General features: G+C 42.5%; 1 protein-coding gene across 1 annotated transcript; it reads right to left on the minus strand.

Annotated features, from left to right (window-relative positions):
• Positions 1 to 1093: 1093 nt before the first annotated feature.
• On the minus strand, positions 1094 to 22291 carry HMCES (5-hydroxymethylcytosine binding, ES cell specific). Its single transcript, XM_087421826.1, has 7 exons — positions 22196 to 22291; positions 21195 to 21400; positions 13933 to 14076; positions 13012 to 13137; positions 5367 to 5548; positions 3240 to 3432; positions 1094 to 1744 (listed from the first exon to the last, which is right to left on the minus strand). The coding sequence occupies exons 2-7, from the start codon at positions 21375 to 21377 to the stop codon at positions 1517 to 1519; spliced, it is 1056 nt and encodes a 351-aa protein (XP_087277952.1). The 5' UTR covers positions 21378 to 21400; positions 22196 to 22291; the 3' UTR covers positions 1094 to 1516.
• Between the last annotated feature and the right edge of the window lie 232 nt (positions 22292 to 22523).

The following is a 22523-nucleotide window of genomic DNA, read 5'->3' on the forward strand; positions in this document are numbered from 1 at the left end:
CAAGATTTATTACAGGAAAGGTCAGATACACTCCAAGTGAGGAGCTGGCAGTGCCAGAGAACGCATCTGATCCGCGTTTTGAGTTAGTTTTATTTTTATTTGGGCTGTTTAGAAGGGAATTAACATTATCTGGTTATCCGCCAATAATGGTTTTTTCTCCACCCACACGTCGCGAGGGGGAGTTCTTGACCTTCTAGGGGAATCTCCAGAACTGTTATGGCAGTCATCCCCGTGGAAGAGGGGTTAATGCATATGGAATTTGTATGTAAATTAAAGAAAGGTCAATGTCCTCCAGAAGTGTATAGCAGAAGGCTTTGTTTTGTGCACTCGTTACTTTTATCATAGTGGTTGAAGGTCTCAGACTCTGGTGGTGGTGCCAGGCGGGTCTCAGTTCCCCTTTATCTGCGTCTTGTAGGATGCCAGCAAGATGCTTCACTGATGCAGCAAGGTCTCCAACTATGATCCCTCACACATGTCTGCCTAGCTACCTATCTCACTACCATTAACATTAGGTAAAAATAATGGTGAAAAAGCAGTCCCTGCTTTCATGGAACTAATGATCTGGGTGGGGAGACTGACCATAGATAACCACCCCCCAAAAATATCTAATTATAAAATGATTCACTGCCAAGGAGGAGCCTGCAGAGCAAATCACAGGGGGCTCTGACCAGGCTGGGACAGATGGTCAGCCCCCCAGGCAGCCTTGCTCCGGGCCCCAAGCCCATGTCATCCTCTGTGCCCTGCTCTACCCAGAGGGTGGGAGTCTGCATAGGGCTTGGTGGCCTGTGACCAGGGCTTCTCCTCACCCTATGCTCCCTGTGGTAAGGACAAGGTCTTGGCCTCTGTACAGCCTTCTCCCCCTAGCCCCTTACGTTTGGCAGGCCCTCAGGTTGGTTTTAAGCTAAAGGATTCGGACAACTTCCAAGTATGAAGAGTGAAGAGACTCAACCATGAACCCCTCACCAAGCCTTTTTCATTGTTTCCAAAAAAGCAGTTTGTCCCCAAAAAGCCCCAGTGCCCCATGTTTGCAACAAAATCCATTCCTAAGGACTGACGCCATGAGAAAACAGTAAGATTCAGAACTCCCCTCACCAGCAGTTTATCAAATATAATTTATTCAGAAAAAACAGAATGTTTTAGGAACTGAATTCCAAAGAACTTAGAGCCTAAGCTGAGTAGAAAACAGCTTTCTGCTAGCAGCACCAGGTCAGGTCTGGGCTGTGAACTGCCAGCAGGGTGAAGCTTTGAGGGAAGGCTCTCCAAGTCTACCAGGAGAAGACTGAAGGCATAATAGCCCCCACTATGGTGGTGGCCCCTCCTCTTCCCAGGCTGCCCATCAGCCCCACTGTGGGTTTCTGGTCATAATCAGAATAGCCACTCCCCCATGAACCCACAAATGTCTACTAACACTGTGCTAGCTCCTCCCAAAGCAAATCCATATACACAGTGCAAGAACCTGTTATCAGCAACAGTATTTAGTGCAGCAAACCTGGCCTTGGTCTCTGCAAGTCCTGCATTATTCACTGTGAAGTCGCTTGGCCATGGGCTCCTCCTCCTTCTCCTGCTTCAGCCATTGCTCCAGGAGTCCTGCACTGCTTCTCTTGATGGACAATGGGCTCTTCTGCAGCAACTGGCTGGACCACTGGGGCACATCTGACCCTGCCTTTTCGGGTGTTTTGGGGTCTTCCTTTTTGGGTGACTTTGTGGCCAGCCACTGCAACATCTTCTGGCTGCTGCCTCTTAGCTTGAGAAAGAAGAGAAAGCTCAAACTTGTGAGCTCAAATCCAGCTCAAGCTTTTGGGAAAAGGCTAACTTTAAGGGAAGAAAGGGGAAGAGGCATTAGGTCCTGACCCAGGCTTCGGAAATGTTACTAAGGGCCAGATGGGGCCCACTAGTCAGGAGTGGGAAGAGAGGAGAACTGAGTGTGCTCCAAGGTACAACAGTAGGGAATAGCTCTCACAGAAGGCATCACAGAGGAGATGTGTGGGACCAGTCAGACAAGAGAGCTGACTGGCATTCCAAACATGTGCAGAGAGTGAAGCATCCTCAGAGAAAAGAACGTAATCAAGTGTGACCAGGCAGAGTGTTGGGAAATGAAGCTGGAGAGGTCTGGCCATCCCACCATGACGAGGGATTCAGCCTAAGGCTGAACAGGCTAAACTATTTCCCTACTGTGCAGCCCTTCTGCACAGCCTCTCCTTGACCAGCACTGCTTCCCTTCTGCTTCTCTTATACCTGCACCGCAACCCTGAACTGAAAATTCTGAATTCGCATAATGCCACCCCTCCAGAATGTGAATTCTTTTAGAGTAAAGACCATGGTGGAAATGGGGCAGTGTCTAGGGCAAAATGAATATATATAATTACATTTTTAGAGAAAAAAAGTGTCAGGGTTGCAGGAGTTTGCAAAGAACTGAGACAAAAGAAAATGACACTGACTGTGGGTATGGAAAACTTAAAAAACTTTAAGAAAAAAAGGGGGGTAGGCCATTCTTGCAATCATCATCCTTAACACTTCTCAGGCACTCTAAGATGTCTATTTTTGTAACATCAGAGCCATATCCTACTTCAGGTCCCTCTATGCCACCTAGAAACAGCTGCTACTCCTAAATTTTTATCCCTGAATGTCAGTAGGGGCCAGCTTTTTGCTCTGGAACTTCCCTCTCCACTGCAGCCCTTTTGCCTGCTCACCTTCCCTTCAAAATATATCTTCTGGGTCCTTGCCAAGTTTAAGAAGTTAAAGTTCATGGAAGGAATGTTCCTAAATTCTCCTGAAGGAGAACAAGGATTGGAACTCGTCCAACTGGTGGTTGGGAAAGCAGAGGTACAGAAAAGAGACAAAAAAATCACAGTTGATTGTGGACAGAGATACAATTACAGGCAAGTGCTCCTCTCTTTCTCACAATCACCCTCTAGATTAGGAGTCCTCAAACTTGGCTTAATATCAGACTCACTGAAGAAGCTTCTTAACGATACAGAAGCCCAAGCCCAACCCTGAACATTGACTCTGTAGGTCTAGAGAGGGTCCAGCATTTACATTTTGAAAGAGCACTCCTGAGGACTCTGAGTCACAGCTAGCTTTGAGTCATTGCTCTGCTCGACTTTGCCATGCACAAGGAATGAGTTTTGGGTGGTTTAAATTAAAGCTCTCATTGCAAAAGACCATATCCTAAAAGAAAAGGCTATACTAATGGAAGACAGAAAGCTCAAAAAAGAATGTCAAGAGTCATAGGCCCCTACCTTTTTGACCAATAGGTCGGCAGGAGCCAGACACTCAGGAGTGTTGTTTAGGGAGTTGTTCACCGTAAGAGAGACTGGATGGAAGGTGATGTTCTCTGTGGGGTGGATTAACTTCAGAGCTTCCTGAGTTGAGACTTCACCAAAATCAAGCCATTTAGAGACAGCTTCCTCTCCATCTAATATGGCAGGCATCCTAGTCAGTGAGGTCAAAACATTGGTTGGGAGAGGTAGAGTGAGGGTAGGGAGAGAAGGCAGAAAGACTTGAGTCAGTTGACAGCGCAAACTATCACAAGGAGAAGCTCACCCTCCCTCTGTGCCTCGCATGCTGATTGCTGCCATGTGCTCCCTGACCACAACTTGACAGGGCATGACATTCAACACCGGGAGAGCCAGCTTACAAAATTTTATGGCAAAGACCGTGAACACCACTTTGACTGGATCCAGGGCACTCCAATGTACACGCTTGCAAGTTGGTGACCTTTCTATGATAACTCAGCCTACAATTAAAGGGAAAACAGATCCCGGAAAACTTGTCTATCAACACTGATCTCCAGCCTTACTACCTATGACAGATTTACATTAAGAAAGAGTATTCACATAATTGTGAACAAAAGGAAACTATGCCTTAGAAAGCAAAGAGGCTGTCTAAGATGGCTCCTGGTACCCAGGAGGATGTTAGGAAAAGATCCTATGTTTACCTTCCAGTTTTATGTCCTAGGCCAATGCAAAGCATGGTACACAGTTCACTGGTGGGTACTGTTGATTTTAGGAGATAAATGCATAAACATCTATTTTAATAATTAGTGTAACTTCAATAAATAAAACATGTACTTTAAAAAAATATTCTGCAATCTCTGAAATCCAGATGCATTTTATGATGAATGGCATCTCTGCACAAGTTATAGTTTAGTTGGCAGTAATTGGCAGCACTTTATTTTTCTTAACAGCATATAAAACAATGGTACATTTAAAAATCAATGGATGGGCCGGCCCCATGGCTTAGCGGTTAAGTGCGCACGCTCCGCTGCTGGCACCCTGGGTTCGGATCCCGGGCGCGCACTGACGCACTGCTTCTCCGGCCATGCTGAGGCCACGTCCCACATACAGCAACTAGAAGGACGTGCAGCTATGACATACAACTATCTACTGGGGCTTTGGGGGAAAAATAAATAAATAAAATTATATAAAAAAAAAATCAATGGTGTCTTAGATTAGATGCAATGGGAATTTATTTTAAGGTGAATTAGCGAAAAATAGAAGTACTATATCACACGAAAGCATAATTTCACACAGAACACTTAGGACAAGGCTAAAATGGATAATACGTGCAGCACTGCATTCTTTTCAGCACAGCACCAAAAATCACTTCTGAGAGTGCTCAGATCTGGCAAAAATTGTCAAAGTGTTACACAAGTCAGTTCTGCTAATGCTCATACACAAGTCAGTTCTGCTAATGCTCATTTTATTTATTTATTTATTTTTAAAAATTTTTTTTTTATTTATTATTTTTCCCCGAAAGCCCAGTAGATAGTTGTGTGTCAGAGCTGCACATCCTTCTAGTTGCTGTATGTGGGACGCAGCCTCAGCATGGCCGGAGAGGTGGTGCGTCGGTGTGCGCCGGGGATCCGAACCGGGGCCGCCAGCAGCGGAGCGCACGCACTTAACCGCTAAGCCACTGGGCCAGCCCCTAATGCTCATTTTAAAAATGGGAATCTGTTCAATATGACTGATACGCTATGGAGCAATTTAAGCATAATACAGCAGTAAAGTGAGGTATGCCTGTATTTGTGGTAGTATCTATGTATTTCTTAACTGTGGTACTGTTTTTAATAGATTCCTATTATTTTTTAATGTGTCACTGACAAAGTTTTTAAGTGTTGTCTCTTTAACCCCACTTTTCTCATAAGTTCTGGGTTTTCACTGTACAATTTTGCATAGTGTGGTGACTTTCAGGAACGCATGTCATATTATAGCCAACTGACTGTAATTGTATTTTGCAAAACAACTGCTACTCTCTAAATTTGTGCATACAGAAACTTTAAATTCCAAAAGCTACCTATCTAAAAGCAAAGAGAACAAACCCTCCTCTGTATCATTTTGGACCCAGGGATAAGAAATGTCACTTGCCTTTGGTGGATGTCATTCAAGCTTTTGCAGGAATCCACTGTGATGATGGTGTAGGAATACAGGTGGTTTCCTCCCTCGGGGGGCTCCCAGCAGTCAAAGATCCCAGCCATCGTCAGCAGCCTCCAGTTGTCCCAGGCTTTCTTCCAGTCCTCTGGACTGTCTGCTGCACCAATGCTGCCTGACTGGAAGCAAAATACATGAGCAGATTAGATACTCAGCAGCCCCCCTCCTACATGCAGGTCAGCTACTACTACAGATCTAAGCACATGGCAATCCTAATAGAAGTAATTCAGCCCACGCCTTATTAACTCCTCTGATCCAATGTCGCCAAGAAAAGAGGGTTGTTGGCAAATACCCACCAAAGCTATAGATTTATGGCTCCTTAATGCTTTCAGTATACAATTTAACTTCTTCAATGGGCATTCAGGCCTTCCATGATCTGGCCCATCATTCTAGCTTCACCAACAATGTTAATTTGAACCAAACCCAGCTGTTCGTAAATGAGGCCCTCATGCAGTTTTGTCGCCCTGTATCTTGCCAAAACAACCTTCCTCTGCCCAAAATGTCCTTCCTGTCCTTTCTCATCATGCCAACTCCTACTTGCCATTTAAGATTCAGTGCAAGGCCTAGAATACAGAAAGCTGGAAAGAAAGTTACTTCCACCCTAACAACAAGAAAAAAGCTAGATAATCTAAAAAATTATAACTTTTCTTAAACTCATCAGAGAACTGAGGCTGCAAGACAACCAATTAGCCTGAACTTTATGGAACGACAAGGGCCTCCAAGGGGAGATGAGACACAAGTACAGGTGTTCCTTGTTTTACCGTGCTTCGCTTTATTGCACTTTGCAGATATTGCGTTTTTCACAAGACCCTCCACCAGCAAAAAATTATGACTTGCTGAAGGCTCAGATGATGGTCAGCATTTTTTAGCAATAAAGTATTTTTAAATCAACGTCTGTACATTTTAGACATAATGCTATTGCACACTTAACAGACTACCGTATAGGGTAAACATAACTTTTATGTGCACTAGGAAACCAAAAAATTCATGTGACTTGCTTTATTGCAATATTCGCTTTATTGTAGTAGTCTGGAACTAAACCGACAATATCTCCAAAGTATGCCTGTACTGGCTTACTGATGGCAACAGGAGGAAGTCAAGGCCTTCACACAGCAGGTAAGAATTCAGATAAAATTATCAAATTGCTAAAAGGAGAGTGTGGGTTAGACTGAGAGTACAGAACCCTTGGCAGCTGCAGACATCAAGGAAGTTGGCATCAGCTTGCAGACTCTTCTCCATGGACCTCTCTGGGTGCTCACAAGAAAGACTGGGAACAGGGCAGGAGACTGGAGAAAGCTGTTCTTGCTGGTGCATGCCCAGTGGAGAGTTCTTCTGCTTCAGGAAAGGCATGAAACCTTACCTGATCATGTCTCCTCTAAGGAACAAAAGCCTTAAGGGGCCAGGGGAAGGGTAATAAACCCTACTGCCCCTAAGATACAGGTAAAGACCCACTGGTGCTTGGGAAGGGTAAAAGAAAAAACCTTCTACTCCCCTAGGAAAAGAGCAGCATCACTGAGAAAGCCTGAGCACCAAGGACACAGTTCTGCCTAAGAACCAAGACAACAGAGAACTCTCTTCTCCCTTCGGATTAGCAAGCACCAAGTGACAAGCAACAGCAGTCTAATTCTGGGGAAGGGGAAAGAGCACGGAGAGATCCTCTCTAAGGCGAAGGCTCAGAGGGAAGTACTACAGCTGAAGGGAGCAGGGCTATTGAGAAAAAACCTCTGGAAAATCAACCCTTACCCTAAACACAAGGTGGCACCAGAGAACTTTAAAGCCTGTGGTGAACAAAGGTAATCATAACAACAAAACCCAAACCCAGTTCAGCACCTGTCAAGATCGACTCAACTTCACACATTAATGGCCTAAAAGAAAGATAAGTTTATTCATTTCCAGGCATAAATATTATTTATCTCAGTTTCTGTCCTACATACTGTGTCTAGAAATCAATCAAAAATTACAAGACACACAAAAAAGCCAAAAAGAACAATGAACTGCCAAGAGATACAGAAATCAACAGAACCAGACTCAAGAGATTACGTTTCCTAAATGCTGAAACTATCAGACAGGGAATTTAAAATAAATATGGTTAATATATTAAAGGCTCTTGTAGAAAAGGTCGACAACATACATGAACAGATAAGGAATTTCAGTGAAATAAGAAAGAATCAGTGAACCTAAAGACAGGTCAATAATAATTACCCAAACTGAAAACACAGAGAAAAAAGAATAAAATATACAGAAGAGAACATCCAAGAACTATGGGACAATATCAAATTATCTAACATATGTAATTAGAATCCCAGAAAGAGAAAAGAAAATGGGGCAGAAGAAATATTTGCATAGATAATGGCTGAGAATTTTCCAAAAATAATGAAAAATGTCAAACCACAGATCTAAGAAGCTCAGAGAACATGCCAAACACACACACACCACATACATCACATTCAAATTGCTGAAAATCAAAGAGAAAATCTTCCAAAGAGGAATGGTGGAGGTACACATTACAAATAGAAGAAAAAAGACAAGAATTACAATAGATTTCTCAAAAGAAACTATGAAAGCCAGAACAATGGACCAGTTTTTTTGAAGTGCTGGAAAAAAACTCCAAAAAACTGCCAAACCATAATTTTATACACAGTAAAAATGCCTTTCAAAAATGCAGATGGTGGTTGCCGGGTGCTGGGGGAAGGGAGTGACTAATAATGGGTATGGGGTTTCTTTCTGGAGTGATAATAATTCTGAAATTAGATAGTGATGATGGTTGCCCAACATTTTGAATATACTAAAAACCATTATAAACCTTAAAAGAGTGAATTTTACGATATGTGAATTATTTCTCAATAAAAAAATCATGATGATTAATGAAGAAGTAGATACTTTTTCAGACAAACAAAAATAGAATTAATTACCAGCAGACCTGCACTATAAGAAATATTAAAGAAAATTCTTTAGGCAGAAAGAATATGATACCAGAAAGAAACTTGAATCTACCCAAAAAGTGAAGATCCATGGAAATGGCTAAAATAAAGGTAAATGTAAAATTTCCTTTCTTATTTTTTATCACTCTAAAATATAATTGACTGTCTAAACCAAAATAGTAGCAATGTATTATGAGTTTATAGCATATGAAAAAGTAAAATGTATGACAATATACCAAAAGATGCCAGGAATCAGGAATATACTGTTGTAAAGTCCTTAAACTACACAAGAAGCAGTATATTATTTAAAAGTAGATTGACGTTAATTTAAAATATATATTATAGAGCAGCTACTAAAATCATTTTTAAAAGAAGTAAAAATAATAAACCAATAGTGGAGATAAAATGCAATCGTAAAAAACACTCAATCCAAAAGCAGGCAGAAAAAATAGGAGAAAAGGAAAAAAGAGCTGATGAAACAAACAGAAAACAATTAGCAAAATAATGAATTTTTAACCCTATCAGATCAATAATTACATTAAATGCTCTAAACACTACAAAATTCCCTCCTCTGGGAAGCCTTCTATGATGCCCCAGTCTGAGTTATATGTTGTCCTCTGTGCCCCCATAACCTCATAAGCAAGTCTTCCACGAGTATTCACCACTAGTTTGTGACTGTTGATTTATTTGTCTGTGTCTTGGCAGTAAAGCTTTGAGGATAGAACGCATGTCTCACTGAACTTTCAGGAGCCAAGAAGGGCACAACAGTATATGGTGAATAAATGTCTACTGAATAAACAGATACATTTTTTTTTCTTTTTTTCTTTTTTCTAACATCTGTTGCCAATCTTCCTCTTTTTGCTGAGGAAGATTAGCCCTGAGCTAACATCTGTGCCCATCTTCCTCCATGTTTTGTATGTGGGATGCCACCACAGCATGGCTTGATGAGTGATGTGTAGATCCGCGCTGGGGATTTGAACTGGCAAACCCCGGGCCGCCAAAGTGGAGCACGCAAACTTAACCACTATGCCACTGGGCTGGCCTCCAAACAGATGAATGTTTATAGGTAAGAGACTAATTGTATAGAATTGAGGAAAGTGTCATTCTAGTCCACACAAGTGCCTACCAGTGTCTCGAGAAGAGTGCCAGAGGAAAATTCTCTTTTTGAATATACAATTCCTTATTAATTAATTAATTATTTGCTGAGGAAGATTCACCTTGAGCTAACATCCACTGCCAATTCTCCTCTTTTTGTATGTGAGCTGCCACCATGGCATGGCCACTGACAGACTAGTGGTGTAGGTCTGCGCCTGGGAACCGAACATGGGCTGCTGAAGTGGAATGTGCCGAACTTAACCACTAGGCCACCAGGGTTGGCCCTACGATTCCTAATTTAAAGAAGGAGAAGCAAAGGAATGGAAATCTTATAGAGTGGCTCCCTCAAGTAATAAGTCCCAGAAGTTCTGGCTTACAGTTTATTATTAAATGGAAAAAACCACAAGGGAGAATCTGGGAAGATGGCAGCCTAAATGCATGGCCTTGACTCCCTCTCTAGAATAAGAAAATAGCCAGGACTAGCATGCTGGCCCCTCTGAGGCAAGAGTAAGGGCTAGTAGTGTAAAGAAGGACTGGGGCAAGGACCTTGCATTTAGCAGCTACTTGAAGAGGGCAGGAAGAAGCCTGAGGATTCTCTCAGGGAGCCATATCTGTCTACTTGCTACATAGGGTCCTTAGAGAGACTGCTGCCAAATGGTGTCTCATCTCTCCAGTTGGGAGAGACTTGGTTGTAGAGAGGCTTTCTTCCCTTTCCTTGGAAGATTGCTAACACTTGGCTAATACATTGACTGGACACAAATAAAACCAGAAATGGCTCTACCTTTTACAGCCTGTTAGTTTGCCATTGTTGCAAAACCCTAAATATATGTAGGCATACTGAGGAATGCACTAGTATAAGCTGGCAAAGAAAAATTCTAGAGGAAAGAAAAATACCTAGAAGAACTAGGTAGAGCGTAGATAGGAGACTGAGTTAATAAAAAAAAAGTAGAGCTAGGGGCTGGCCTGGTGGCATAGGGGTTAAGTGCGTGCTCTCTGCTGTGGTGGCCCGGGGTTTGGATCCCAGGCACGCACCGATGCACCGCTTGTCAAGCCATGCTGTGGCGATGTCTCATATAAAGTAGAGGAAGATGGGCATGGATGTTAGCCCAGGGCCAATCTTCCTCAGCAAAAAGAGGAGGATTGGTGACAGATGTTAGCTCAGGGCTCATCTCCCTCACAAAAAAGAAAAAGTAGAGCTAATGGGAGAAAGAAAAAACTAACAAAAAGGTAATGAATACTCAATACTCAATGAATGGATATAGGATAACTGGGTAGATATTGGGAAAAAGAAATAAAGTTAAATCCCTGCTTTATTTCTTAAAACAAAATCCAGATGGATCAATGATTTGAGAATCCTAGTACATTTCTTGTCCATGTACTGACAATCATTCAATACTTTTTCCCCTCTTCTCAAATATCCAACACTCCCTCATCATCCTCCTTCTCAGCTGATTAACTGTGTTTCCTATTTCACTGGCAAAAGAGAAGCATTTGGAAGAGAGCTTCCACATGGTTCCTATCAATGCATCTCCCCACCTACTATATACATTGTCTTCCCTCCACTTTCTTTCGGTCTGTGCTTTTTGCTAGGTCAGCCTCTCCACTGGTACACTAGATCCCATTCCCTGTCACCTACGCAAGGACGTCCCTCTAGTGACTTACACTTTTTCCCTGCTCTCTACTGGATTATTTCCAACAGCTTACAAACATGCTTTTATTTCCAATTGTTTGTTGCTAGTATATAAAAATATTGGTGATTTGTGTACATTGACCTTGACGATAAAGTTTTCTAAGGTACTTGCATTGCCCAAAAAGAGATAAAAGAATAATTCGATACCAGATTTAGGAATATATTTAACCAAGGAGGTACAAGACTTGTACAGTGAAAACTATAAAATATTGTTGAAAGAAATTAAAGACTTAAATAAATGGAAAAACACCCTGTGTTCATGGATTGGAAGATTTAATATTATAAAGATGGCAATTTGGGCAACACCCTAAATTGATCTACAGATTCAATGCAACTCCTATCAAAATTCCAAAAGTCTTTTGCAGAAGGAGACAAGCTGATGCTAAAATTCATATGGAACTTCAAGAAGGAAACCAAATATCCAAAACAATCTTGAAAAAGAATAAAATTGGAGGACTCAAACTTCCTGATTTCAAAACTTACGAAAAGCTCAAGTGTGGTACTGCCTGAGAACAGACATATAGATCAATGGATAGAACTGAGAGTCCAGAGATAAACCCATTCATATATGGCCAGTTGATCTTTGACAAGGATACCAAGGCCATTCAATGGGGACAGAATAGTCTTTTCAACAAATGGTACTGGGATAACTGGATAACCACATGCAAAAGAAGTTGGACCTCTACCTCACACCATACAAAAAGATTAATTCAAAATAGATCGAAGTTCTAACTATAAAGCTAAAACTGTAAAACCCTTAGAAGAAACAGAGGAGTAAATCTTCATGACCTTGGGTTTAGCAATAGATTCTTAGGTATGACACTACAGGCACAAACAACAAAGGAAAAAACAGATACACTGGACTTCATCAAAATTAAAAACTTTTGTGCTTTAAAGGACACTATCAACATAGTGAAAAGACAATCCACAGAATGAGAGAAAATATTTGCAAATCATGTATCTGGTAAGAATCTAGTATCCAAACTATATAAAGAAGCCTTACAACTAAACCAAGAAGACAGCCCAATTTAAAGGATTTGAATAGATATTTTCACGAAGAAGATATAGAAATGGCCAAGAGGCACACGAAGCGATGGTCAATGTCATTAGTCATTAGGAAAATACAGATCAAAACCACAATGAGATACCACTTCACACCCACTAGGATGGCTACAATTTTTTAAAAAAATGATCAAATAACAAGTGTCGGCAAGAATGCGGAAGAACCAGAACCCTCATACACTGTGAGTGGGAATGTAACCCAAAAAAACTGAAGATGGACTCAAACAGATACTTGTATATTAATGTTCATAGCAGCATTATTCAAAATAGCCAAAAAGTAGAAACAACCCAAGTGCCATCTGCTGGTGAATGAATAAACAAAATATGGTCTATCCATCTGAACAATGTTTATTCAGCCATAAAGCAATGATGTAGTGATACATGATACAACATAAATGAACCGTGAAAACATTATACTGAGCAAGACAAGCCAGACACAAAAGACCACATATTGTATGATTCCATATATACGAAATGTCCAAAACAGGCAAATCTATAGAGACAGAAAGTAGATTAAGTGGTTGCCAGGGCTGGAAGGAGTAGAGAATGGAGAGTGTTTGCAAATGGATATGGGGTTTCTTTTTGGGGTGAGAAAAATATTCTAAAATTAGATAGCGGTAATGACTGCACAACTTTGAATATACTAAAAAAATCACTGAATCACCTACTTTAAAAGGCGAATTTTATGGTAAATTCTATCTCAATGAAACTGTTATTAAAAAAAAAGAAAACTCTACGAGGGAAGGAAAAAAATGCCCTTCTTTAGTTTCTCTGTACCTTTCCAAATATCTACTATGAGGGTTGATGACGATACCTTTTCTGATTTTATTTGGGGGAAGTAGATGAAGTATGGCTGCCTCTCATGTGTTCCCTGACGTCGCTGCCACTCGTAGAATCCATCTGCTAAAACAACACAGCGTCTTCCCTTTCCCAGAGGCACCTGAGGGAAAATGTGAGCAAGATATGGTCTTAGTGATAGAATCATGTTTCATGGACTTGAGTTAAAATCTCAGGGCCACCAATGTGTGACTTTAGAGCAGTTATTTAATTTCTCTGTACCTCACTTTTCTTATGTATAAAGTCACCACTTACAGATGCTGAAAAGATTAAATAATGTACATAACAGCTATAGTGCCTCTCTAACAAATAGGCACTCGTGGTAGCTAGCCTCCAAAGTTGGCCCCTCAATGAGCCATGCGTGCCAGTATTCACAACCTAGGTAGTCTCCTCCCACAAGGCTAGGTCACAAAGTCATGCAGCTTCTGCCCTGCTCTCTTGGATCACGAGCTCGGGGGTAAGCTGGACGCCATGTAAGAAGCCTGATTACTCTGACACCCTCCAGGTACGCATGTGGAAAGGCTTCCAGTTCTACTCATCCCAGCTGAGGTGTTAGACATGTGGGTGAAGAAGCCATCTTGGACATCCAGACCCAGCTGTCATCTGATTATAACTGCATGAGAATCTCCAAGTGAAAACTGTCCAGCTGAGCCCAGTCAACCCACAGAACATGAGAAATAATAAATTGTTGTTCTGTTTTAAACCACTAAGTTTTGGCATGGTTTGTTACATAGTAATAAATTGAACTGCACTCAACATTAACAACTTTGAACACACTTTGGAAACTTAAGGAAGGTTCCAAGAAAACCTTATTTTATTTCTCAGGTATAAAAGGCACTGATAGTTCTGTTAGAAAAAAGAAGAGAATATGTGCTTTTTCCCTAGACCAGCTACCTACTTTGAAGGACCGTTTCTCCATCATGGTATCACTACGACAGTTGGTAGTGTTGAACAGCAGCTTGGAAGGATCACTTTCTTTGAACCAAGATGGGATCAAGCCCCATCGCATGGGAACAATGATACGCTCAGATGAGTCTGCGCCCTGCCACAGAAAGGGTTAAGAACCAGTGAGGAAATCATAATGAAATTGAGAAAACCATATTTAGCACATATATTACATTACTATTAGTATTAAAATACAAAGGATACAGAGAAGATTATTCAAAGGGAAAGATTCTACTTGAAAACAATTTTAATGATTTATCACGATGTGAGTAACTTGAGTTCTTTAGCAATCATATTTATTAGAATGTAAAACATTTGGCTTGGGTAGAATGGGGGATACAAAGAGGTTTAGTTCCTGTAAATTTTTTTTTTTTTTTTTTTTGGTGAGGAAGATTAGCCCTGAGCTAACATCTGTTGCCAATCCTCCTCTTTTTGCTGAGGAAGACTGGCCCTGGCTAACATCCGTGCCCATCTTCCTCTACTTTATATGTGGGACACGTGCCACAGCATGGCTTGATAAGAGGTGCCTAGGTCCGTGTCCAGGATCTGAACCTGTGAACCCTGGACTGCCGAAGCAGAGCGCGTGAACTTAACCACTATGCCACCGGCCCGGCCCCCTGTAAACTTTTAATTAGCGCCTACCATAAGAGAGACATAGTGATAGGCCCTGCAGTTTATGTGGTCCCAGTTCTCAATAACACGTTATAGATAACCACAATACAACGAGGTACATGCTGTGACCAAGGAATGCACAGGGAGCTATGGGGGCACATGGAAGAGTGCTTAACCTCAAACCACTCGCGCTATTAACATGTGAAGCCACATAGACATAAAAATACTAAGTAATAATGTAAGATACAATAGGCTGAGGGCCATATAAGAGGTACATACAATAAGTGTCAAAGGAGTTCAGTGGAGAGTGATCTGTGAGAGATGGAATGGAGAAGTATCGGCTCCTCAGAAGGGGCAGAAAGGGCAGGGGTGTGGTGGGGTGGTTCTTGAACTGGATTCCACAAGAGGTACCCTCTCCAGAGAAGAGATGGGAGGGAAGACCAGAAATGAAATTAGATGAGCAAAGAGGCCACGTCAAGAATGTCCAGGAAGTGGTTTTGTGCAGAAAAGAGTTACAGCAAACCTGAGGATGCTATTTTTAGGAGGGCCTGCTTACAAGGTCTGCACTCAGTTAGCATCTGGGAACTTGGATTTTGAGTGTTCCCACCTTTTCCTAACTGATAAGGATGGTTTACTGTGCCTTGTCTGTTTGTGCAAAAAATGAGGTTTATGCTAAACACCTGCTTTCCTTCTGGGAGTCTGGAATTTTGGTACTTGCTAGGCAGGGAGTACTTATGTGACCAGCCCCCAATAAAAACCTTGGGCCCTGAGTCTCTAATGGATTTCCCTTGGCAGAAACACTGCACACGTTACTACATTTTTCATTGGTAGAAAAGGAACATGCTTGGTGTGTCCCCTCATAGGAAGGAGAGAACATAAGGAAGCCTGTGCATGGATTTTTCCAGATTTCCACTATTGTCTTTTCCCCTTACTGATTCTATTGTATACCCTTTCACTGTAATAAACCTTAGCCATGATATGCCTTATCTGCTGAGTCCTTCTAACAAATCTCCAAATGTGGGAGTAGTCTTGGAAACCCCTGACACATGGTTGTTAAACTTTTTTGGGGCAATTGACCCCTTGAGAATTTGATGAAATCTATAGATTCAAATGCACATACACACTATTCTGGATGGTGTAGTACAATATAGGTTGGAAGAGACCATGAGCAGAGAGTGCATTCTGGGTGCTACTACAACGGTTCAGGGGTAAAGATATGGTGGGTCTGGTGACAGCAGTGAGAATAAAAGACATCCAAAAGGTAGAAAAAAAGTGAAATTGTGGTGGTGAATGGAAAAATAAATAGGGATGATTAAGTTTTCAAGGCTAGAAGAGTGAAATAATGATGGTACTATGCAACAAAAGATACAAATCTAAAGAGGGGTTTGATTTGGGGAAAGATCACAGGTTGAATTTTAGATAATAGGGGCACGTCTGTGGCACTTTAAAGAAATGATTGTAGGGGCCGGCCCCGTGGCTTGGTGGTTAAGTGAGCGTGCTCCACTGCTGGCGACCCGGGTTCGGATCCCGGGCTCGCACCGACGTGCTGCTTCTCTGGCCATGCTGAGGCCGCGTCCCACATACAGCAACTAGAAGGATGTGCAGCTATGACACACAACTATCTACTGGGGCTTTGGGGGGAAAAAATAAATAAAATCTTTAAAAAAAAAAAAAATCTTTAAAAAAAAAAATAAAGAAATGATTGTAAAATCTTTGACACTCCTCCCATTGAGAGCTGGAGGCCTATGGTCCCTCTCCTTGAATCCGGATGGGCTCGTGACTCACCTATAACCAACAGAATGCGGTACAAGCGACACTGTACACTTTCTAAGGCTAGGTCAGAAAAGGTGTTTCAGCTTCCTCCTTGTCTGCAGAGACATTGCTTCTGGAGCTCTGAGCTGCCATGTAAGAAATCCAGCTACTCTAAGACTGCCACGCTGTGAGGAAGCCCAGGCTACATGGAGAGGCTACATATAGGTGTTCTGGTCAACAGCCCCTGTTGAGAGCCAACATCAACTGCCAGATAAGTGAGTGAAGATGCCTTTAGATAACAGCTTGCCAGCTTTTCCATAAAAGGCCAGATGTTAAGTATTGTAGACTTTGCAGGCCATACAGTCTTTGTCGCAACTACAACTGCTGTTATAGGGACAAAGCCATAGACAAATGAATGGATTTTGCTGTGTTTCATAAAATTTCATTTACAAAAATGGTCAGAGGGCCCTAGTTCTGATTTCTGCTCTAGACGATTCTAGCCCCAGGTGCCAAGTCTTCTCAGCTGAGGCCCCAGACTTCAACGAAGAGATAAACCATACCCGCAGTGCGTTGGCTTAATTCCTCACTGGTGAACATAATAAAAAGGTTGTTTAAAGTCATTAGAATAAAATCCAAGCAGAACTGTTTACTATGTCCAACAAACACTCAGAGATATGGAATTGAAGCTTAGGAGAGAGGCAGCATGGTATAGAGAATGGGTGAGCAAACTTGCTCTGTAAAGGGCCAGACAGTAAATATTTTTTGGCTTTGTGAGTCAATATAGTCTCTGTTGCAATGATTCAAGCAACTCAACTCTGCCACCACTGGTAGTGTGAAAGCAGGCAAAGAACTGAATAAGCATGGCTATGTTGTAATAAAACTTCATTTACAAAAACAGGCAGTGGGCTAAATTTGGTCTGAGGACCATAGTTTGCCAACCTCCGGTACAGAAGAAAGAATAAAGCCTTTGTAAGAAGACCCTCATTCAGGGCCGGCCCTGTGGCTTGGTGGTTAAGTGCGCGCGCTGCGATGCTGGTGGCCCGGGGTTCGGATCCCGGGTGCGCATCGAGGCACCACTTCTCCGTTCATCCTGAGGCCGAGTCCCGCATACAGCAACTAGAAGGATGTGCAGCTACGACATACAACTATCCACTGGGGCTTTGGGGGGAAAAAATAAAATAAATAAAATCTTAAAAAAAAAAAAAATAAGAAGACCCTCGTTCAAAAATCCCTTCTCTGCTACTTAGGAGGTTGGACTAGTCTCAACTTCCTGGACCCTCAACTTTCCTTATCTATAAAAATAGAGTGAACAATACCTACCTTGCAGGATCATTAACGTGTGGCTTGAAATAGACACAGAAATTCTAGTTTAATATTTTTCTAAGGTTATGATTAAAAACAAATAGTAAAAATTTCTATATAAAGGTGATTGTTAAAGCCATGAGGATAAAGTTTCTTGGAGAGTAAATCAAGCACAAGGTTTAACTTGGGGGTAGAAAAAGAAAAAAGAAGAAATGAGGGAAAAGTAGAGTCCAAGAGAAAGTGCTTAGAGAGAGAAACAGAATGAAACAAGTCAAGAGGATGGAATTCCAAGAAAGGAATCATCAGTAGCAGTACTGACTCTCAGAAGAGCTTCCCTTTTGTTTAAAGCTAATCCCTCCACTGTGCTCCTGATAAGATCCTGCCCTATTTCTTCCAAAACGTTGCCTGTATCAGCTAATCCCCTTTAGAAACACACACACACACACACACACTCCATTCTCCTTATGCTTGCCAGTTAGGTTCTACAAAGTCACTGCAAACACTGAATTAGCAAATACTGAGCTGCTGCTCTTAGGGCACATACAGGGTTAGGTTCCCACAAGTCTATGGAGAAAACATTTTCATCATCTGATCAATACATAACCTTATTTTATGTGTATTTCTATTTAAAGACACTTTATTTAATATATATTGTTGATTCATTAACGTTGAATTCATGACCAACAGCACTATGTAACTCATGCCTGAATGAAGCTTATCTAACACATGTCTCTTCTCTGTTAGGCATACTACAACGTTCTTTCACTTAGGAAGACCAGCCAGCACTTCAGCACTACGCTTGGGGACAATATTAAACAGTGAAATCAACAACAGAAAGCACAGAAATGCAAAAAACATAGCAGTAAATCAACCACAAAAAGGATAATTGTTTACAATATAAGAGCTGAAACAAGAAGGTAGAGCTTTGCCTTTTTCAAGCTCAGCTGGGAATGTGTACATCAGGGGACTCAAAATTTCCACCACTCTGTATGTCCATGAATGACTGAGAAAGAAATATGAGTATTATTTGTGGGGTTACAAACAAATTTTGGGTAAACCTGAAAATAAAAAATCTATGAATAATGAGGATCAATTGTGTGTGTGTATATATACATGTATTTTTACACCTTAAAGACAGAGGCAGCCTAGATATATTGTATGCCAAGAGGCAAGAAAAAAAAAAAAGCAATTAATAAACATGCAGGATAACTAAGGAAAAGACTACCCAAGAAGAAATGGTGGGGTAGAGAACTTAAATCCAAATGTTAATCTCCTCCAGGATAGGAGGAAGAGAAAGTATGAAAACAGAGCTTTTGTAAATCCTCTCTCTCTTCCAGAATCAAACGTGCCTTCCCAGCAGGGAGCCCACTGCCCAAAGTATAAACGAGAATAAGAGAGATAACATTATATAATGGCCAACTAAATGATCTCTCATCAGAAATCTGCAAGACAACAATACTCCAAATTTGAGGTTCTCAATATGGGGCCGTTTTGAACGCCCCCAAGCAAGACCAAGAAGGGGTGTGTTACTGGCATATAGGGGGTAGATTTGGCAACATCAGAAGAAATTTTTGGTTGTTATGACCTGGGGGGTGCTACTAGCATCTAGTTGGTAGAGGCCAGTGATGCTGTTAAACATTCTAAATACAATGCACAGGACAGCTTCCAACAAAAAATTATTCCACCCAAAATGTCAATAGTGCCAAGGTTGAGAAATCCTACTCTTACAAATTCCACTGATCATCTTTGAGTGTGTTCACTGGAAAACTATAAGCCAAATCCAAACGTGAGGCTGCCCCCTACTGGGAACAATGAATAGAAACTGGCTGAGACACCAAAATACTGAAAATATTGCTCAGTATTAGTCATCTTTCCCTATACCCTTTTGCACTTGTGACAAGTACAGCTGGTTAAGTCTGGGGTAGATGAATGAAAAAGGAAGCAATCTGCAAAGCAGTGGTTTCAAGTGCAAATGTTGCAATCTACACACGTGATGGCCGTTGATGATATGCACTAAGAAACTACTGAAATGATTCTAATTTTGCTTTACAATTTACAGGTTTGCAAAAAATGAAACCTCAATTATTTATCAAAATCAGGAAACTCTAGCAATCTTAACAAAATTTATTAGAGATGTGGAGTCAAAACACTAAATCAGCAAATTCACACCACTGACAGAAAAAGAGGGCTACTTTTCTAGGGGCTCCAACTTCCCCATTCCTAGTTCCAGGAAACATCCACTGGAGTGCAGACAGTGGTCTGGACTTCAGTCCCAGCTCTGTCCCTCATTGATAAGATAACCTAGGACAAGTCACAATTTCTCTACACTTCTGTCTTTACATCTGTTAAACGAAATTTTCTTCCAGCTAACATGCATTCTATAATTCTAAAGAGGTGGTACAAAGAGAACTAAGGCTAAAAATGAATAAAGCTCATACACTTAATCTTTCTCTCTTTTTACTTCAAATTATGCCTTCCTTTGAAACATGTTTTATTTTTCCTTTCCCAGTCAAGGTTCCCACGGTATTCTGATGTCCCTCTCATTAAAAAAAAAAGTTCTTTTAGTTTCAATAGGAAAGTATGCATCCACTAAAAATGGCTCAAGAAGAAATTTCAAGTAAATGGCTTCATTCAACAAAAAAGATCAATGTCAAATAATGTGATCCCTGTAATGTAGAAACGAATCTTTTGACTATCATATTATCACAGGAGTTCTAAAGAGTACGTAGCAGGGGTATAATCAACTTTATAAAGTGATTTAAGCATTTTAGATCAAATAGAATAAAAATCCAGGATGGAAACAATCATGATTTTTAAAAACATATAAGGCGTTTAAAATACTTAAGACATGGGGAAACTATTCATTTCTGTAATAAACCATTTTTATTACATTGCACACAAACACAAACTTTCAGGAGATAAAGCAAAGAACCAAAATTTGATTATAAATTATTGGTCACTCCAGCACTACAGGGGTAAATACTATAAACACAATGAATGCAATTAAACTTCAGATAACCACACCAAATACATCTGTTTCCAGCTTCACTAAAAGACAAACATAAAAAGACTGAAAACAAGCAGAAAGAATAGAAACTTCAATGTTCAAAAAACATCAAAGGTGTTTTAGATTAGCTAGTCTTAATCCTGCCCTGGGCCTAGAGATTCTGATTCAGCAGGCCTGGTAAGAGGCATGGAAATTTTTTTTTTTTTTTTAAGATACTCAAATGACCTTGATGATCAGTGAAGTTTGAAAGATGCTGTCTTAAAAACAGTATTCAAATACAAGGCTCATATAAATTCAGTATGCATTAACACTAGTATGCCTTGTATAGAAAAGGCACTTAAATTGAGCCTGAAAAATATGTTCTAAGATTAGAAGATACTGATAAAACTCCTTTCAGAGTGGTTCTCAACTGGGGGTCAGAATATATGATTAAAGGCTGGTTTTGAATGTCATCTCAGCTGAGCACACACCAACCCACACATAAGTAGATGACCCTCACGACGCCCCGCCATAAACTAGCATGGTGCAGATGAAGTGGTTACCTGTTCAAAGTGCAGCCGAGACAGCAGCACCGGGCTGCTCGACTGAGGGCTCTTGTTGTAGGAGGGGCAATACTTGTCGGGGTTCTTCCACTCGGGGAGCCGCGGCTGGCCCTGCCGGTTCCGATAAGCACAAGCTCTTGTGAGCACATCTATAGGTAAGTGACAGGACGTTCGCCCACACATCCTTCCAGGCTGCCTCTCACCACCTTCAGGGCACAACACAGTAGGAGAGGGTTCGTAGATCTCAAATATCAGGTCTTATTCCTACACTCACAGCGTTCTCTCAAGATCCCCGCAGGACTCTCCTCCAGGGCACCCACTGTGGGTCTGAGTCACCATCTGTCCAGTCTTTCCCCAGGAACAGGACCCTGCCTGTCGCGCTCACTCCCTAGGCCCACTGTCCAGCCCCGTGCGAAGCACTCAACCGAGTATCAGGAGGCGCTCCAGAAACATCCGACTGAACGCAAGAGAGCAGCTCTCCCTGAGCACGTTCATTCCCTCAGCTGAGTGGTTCAGCCCAGAAAGGCAAAGGGGTGTCTGGTCACTTCTGGAGCCACTGGCTCCTTCTCTGGGTGACTCTTTCCGTCCTCACTGCCTCGTCCCCACTCCTTTCCTCCTCCCCTCCTGGGATTAATCAGCCGCTCACACCAGGGAGCACCTGCCCACTGCAGCTGCTGCCCTCGTACGTCATGGCTCCTTCCCTGTGCGTCATGGCTCCTCTCCTCCCCACCGCCAGGGCGCGGGGCCGCCGCCCCTCCGCTCCCCGCGTCAGCCCGCCCCGGGCAGGTGGCCCCCAGGCCGCCGTCCGCGCCACCTCGCCCCTCCGCGCCGGGCTGGGTCCGCCCGCCCGCCCCGCGTCGCCTCACCTCAGCCGGCCGCCCGCCTCGCCTCTCACTCCAGCCCGGGCTCCGGGTCCCCCCTCACCTCGGCCCCGGTCGCCCGCCCCGCGTCACCTCACCCTCACCTCGGCCCTGCCCCACACCCCGGTCGCGCACCCTCACCTCGGCCCCGGCCGCCCACCGCGGTCGCGCACCCTCACCACCACAGGCCAACCCCGCTCTCCTCCCGCCGGGCTCTGGAAGTCCGCGGGCCGCCGCTGGCGGCGTCAGGCCCCGCCCCCAGGGCGGTCAGCCCCGCCCCCAAGCGGCGGGTTGTTCCCGCGAGGTCCCTCGGGCCGCGGGCGGGGCTTCTTCCCCTCCCCCCTGACGGCGGGGAGCGGGGCGGCGCGGAATTTGAATCTTCCAAAAGTGCCGCAGGAGGAGACTATGATTGCCTCTGGGGACTCCGCGATCCCAGGGTTCTCAGAGCTCCACTTTCCTCCATATTCGC

Source organism: Ceratotherium simum, chromosome 33 (assembly GCF_057802395.1).
Source record: "Ceratotherium simum simum isolate JZ-2026a chromosome 33, ASM5780239v1, whole genome shotgun sequence".
Taxonomy (NCBI): Eukaryota; Metazoa; Chordata; class Mammalia; order Perissodactyla; family Rhinocerotidae; genus Ceratotherium; species Ceratotherium simum.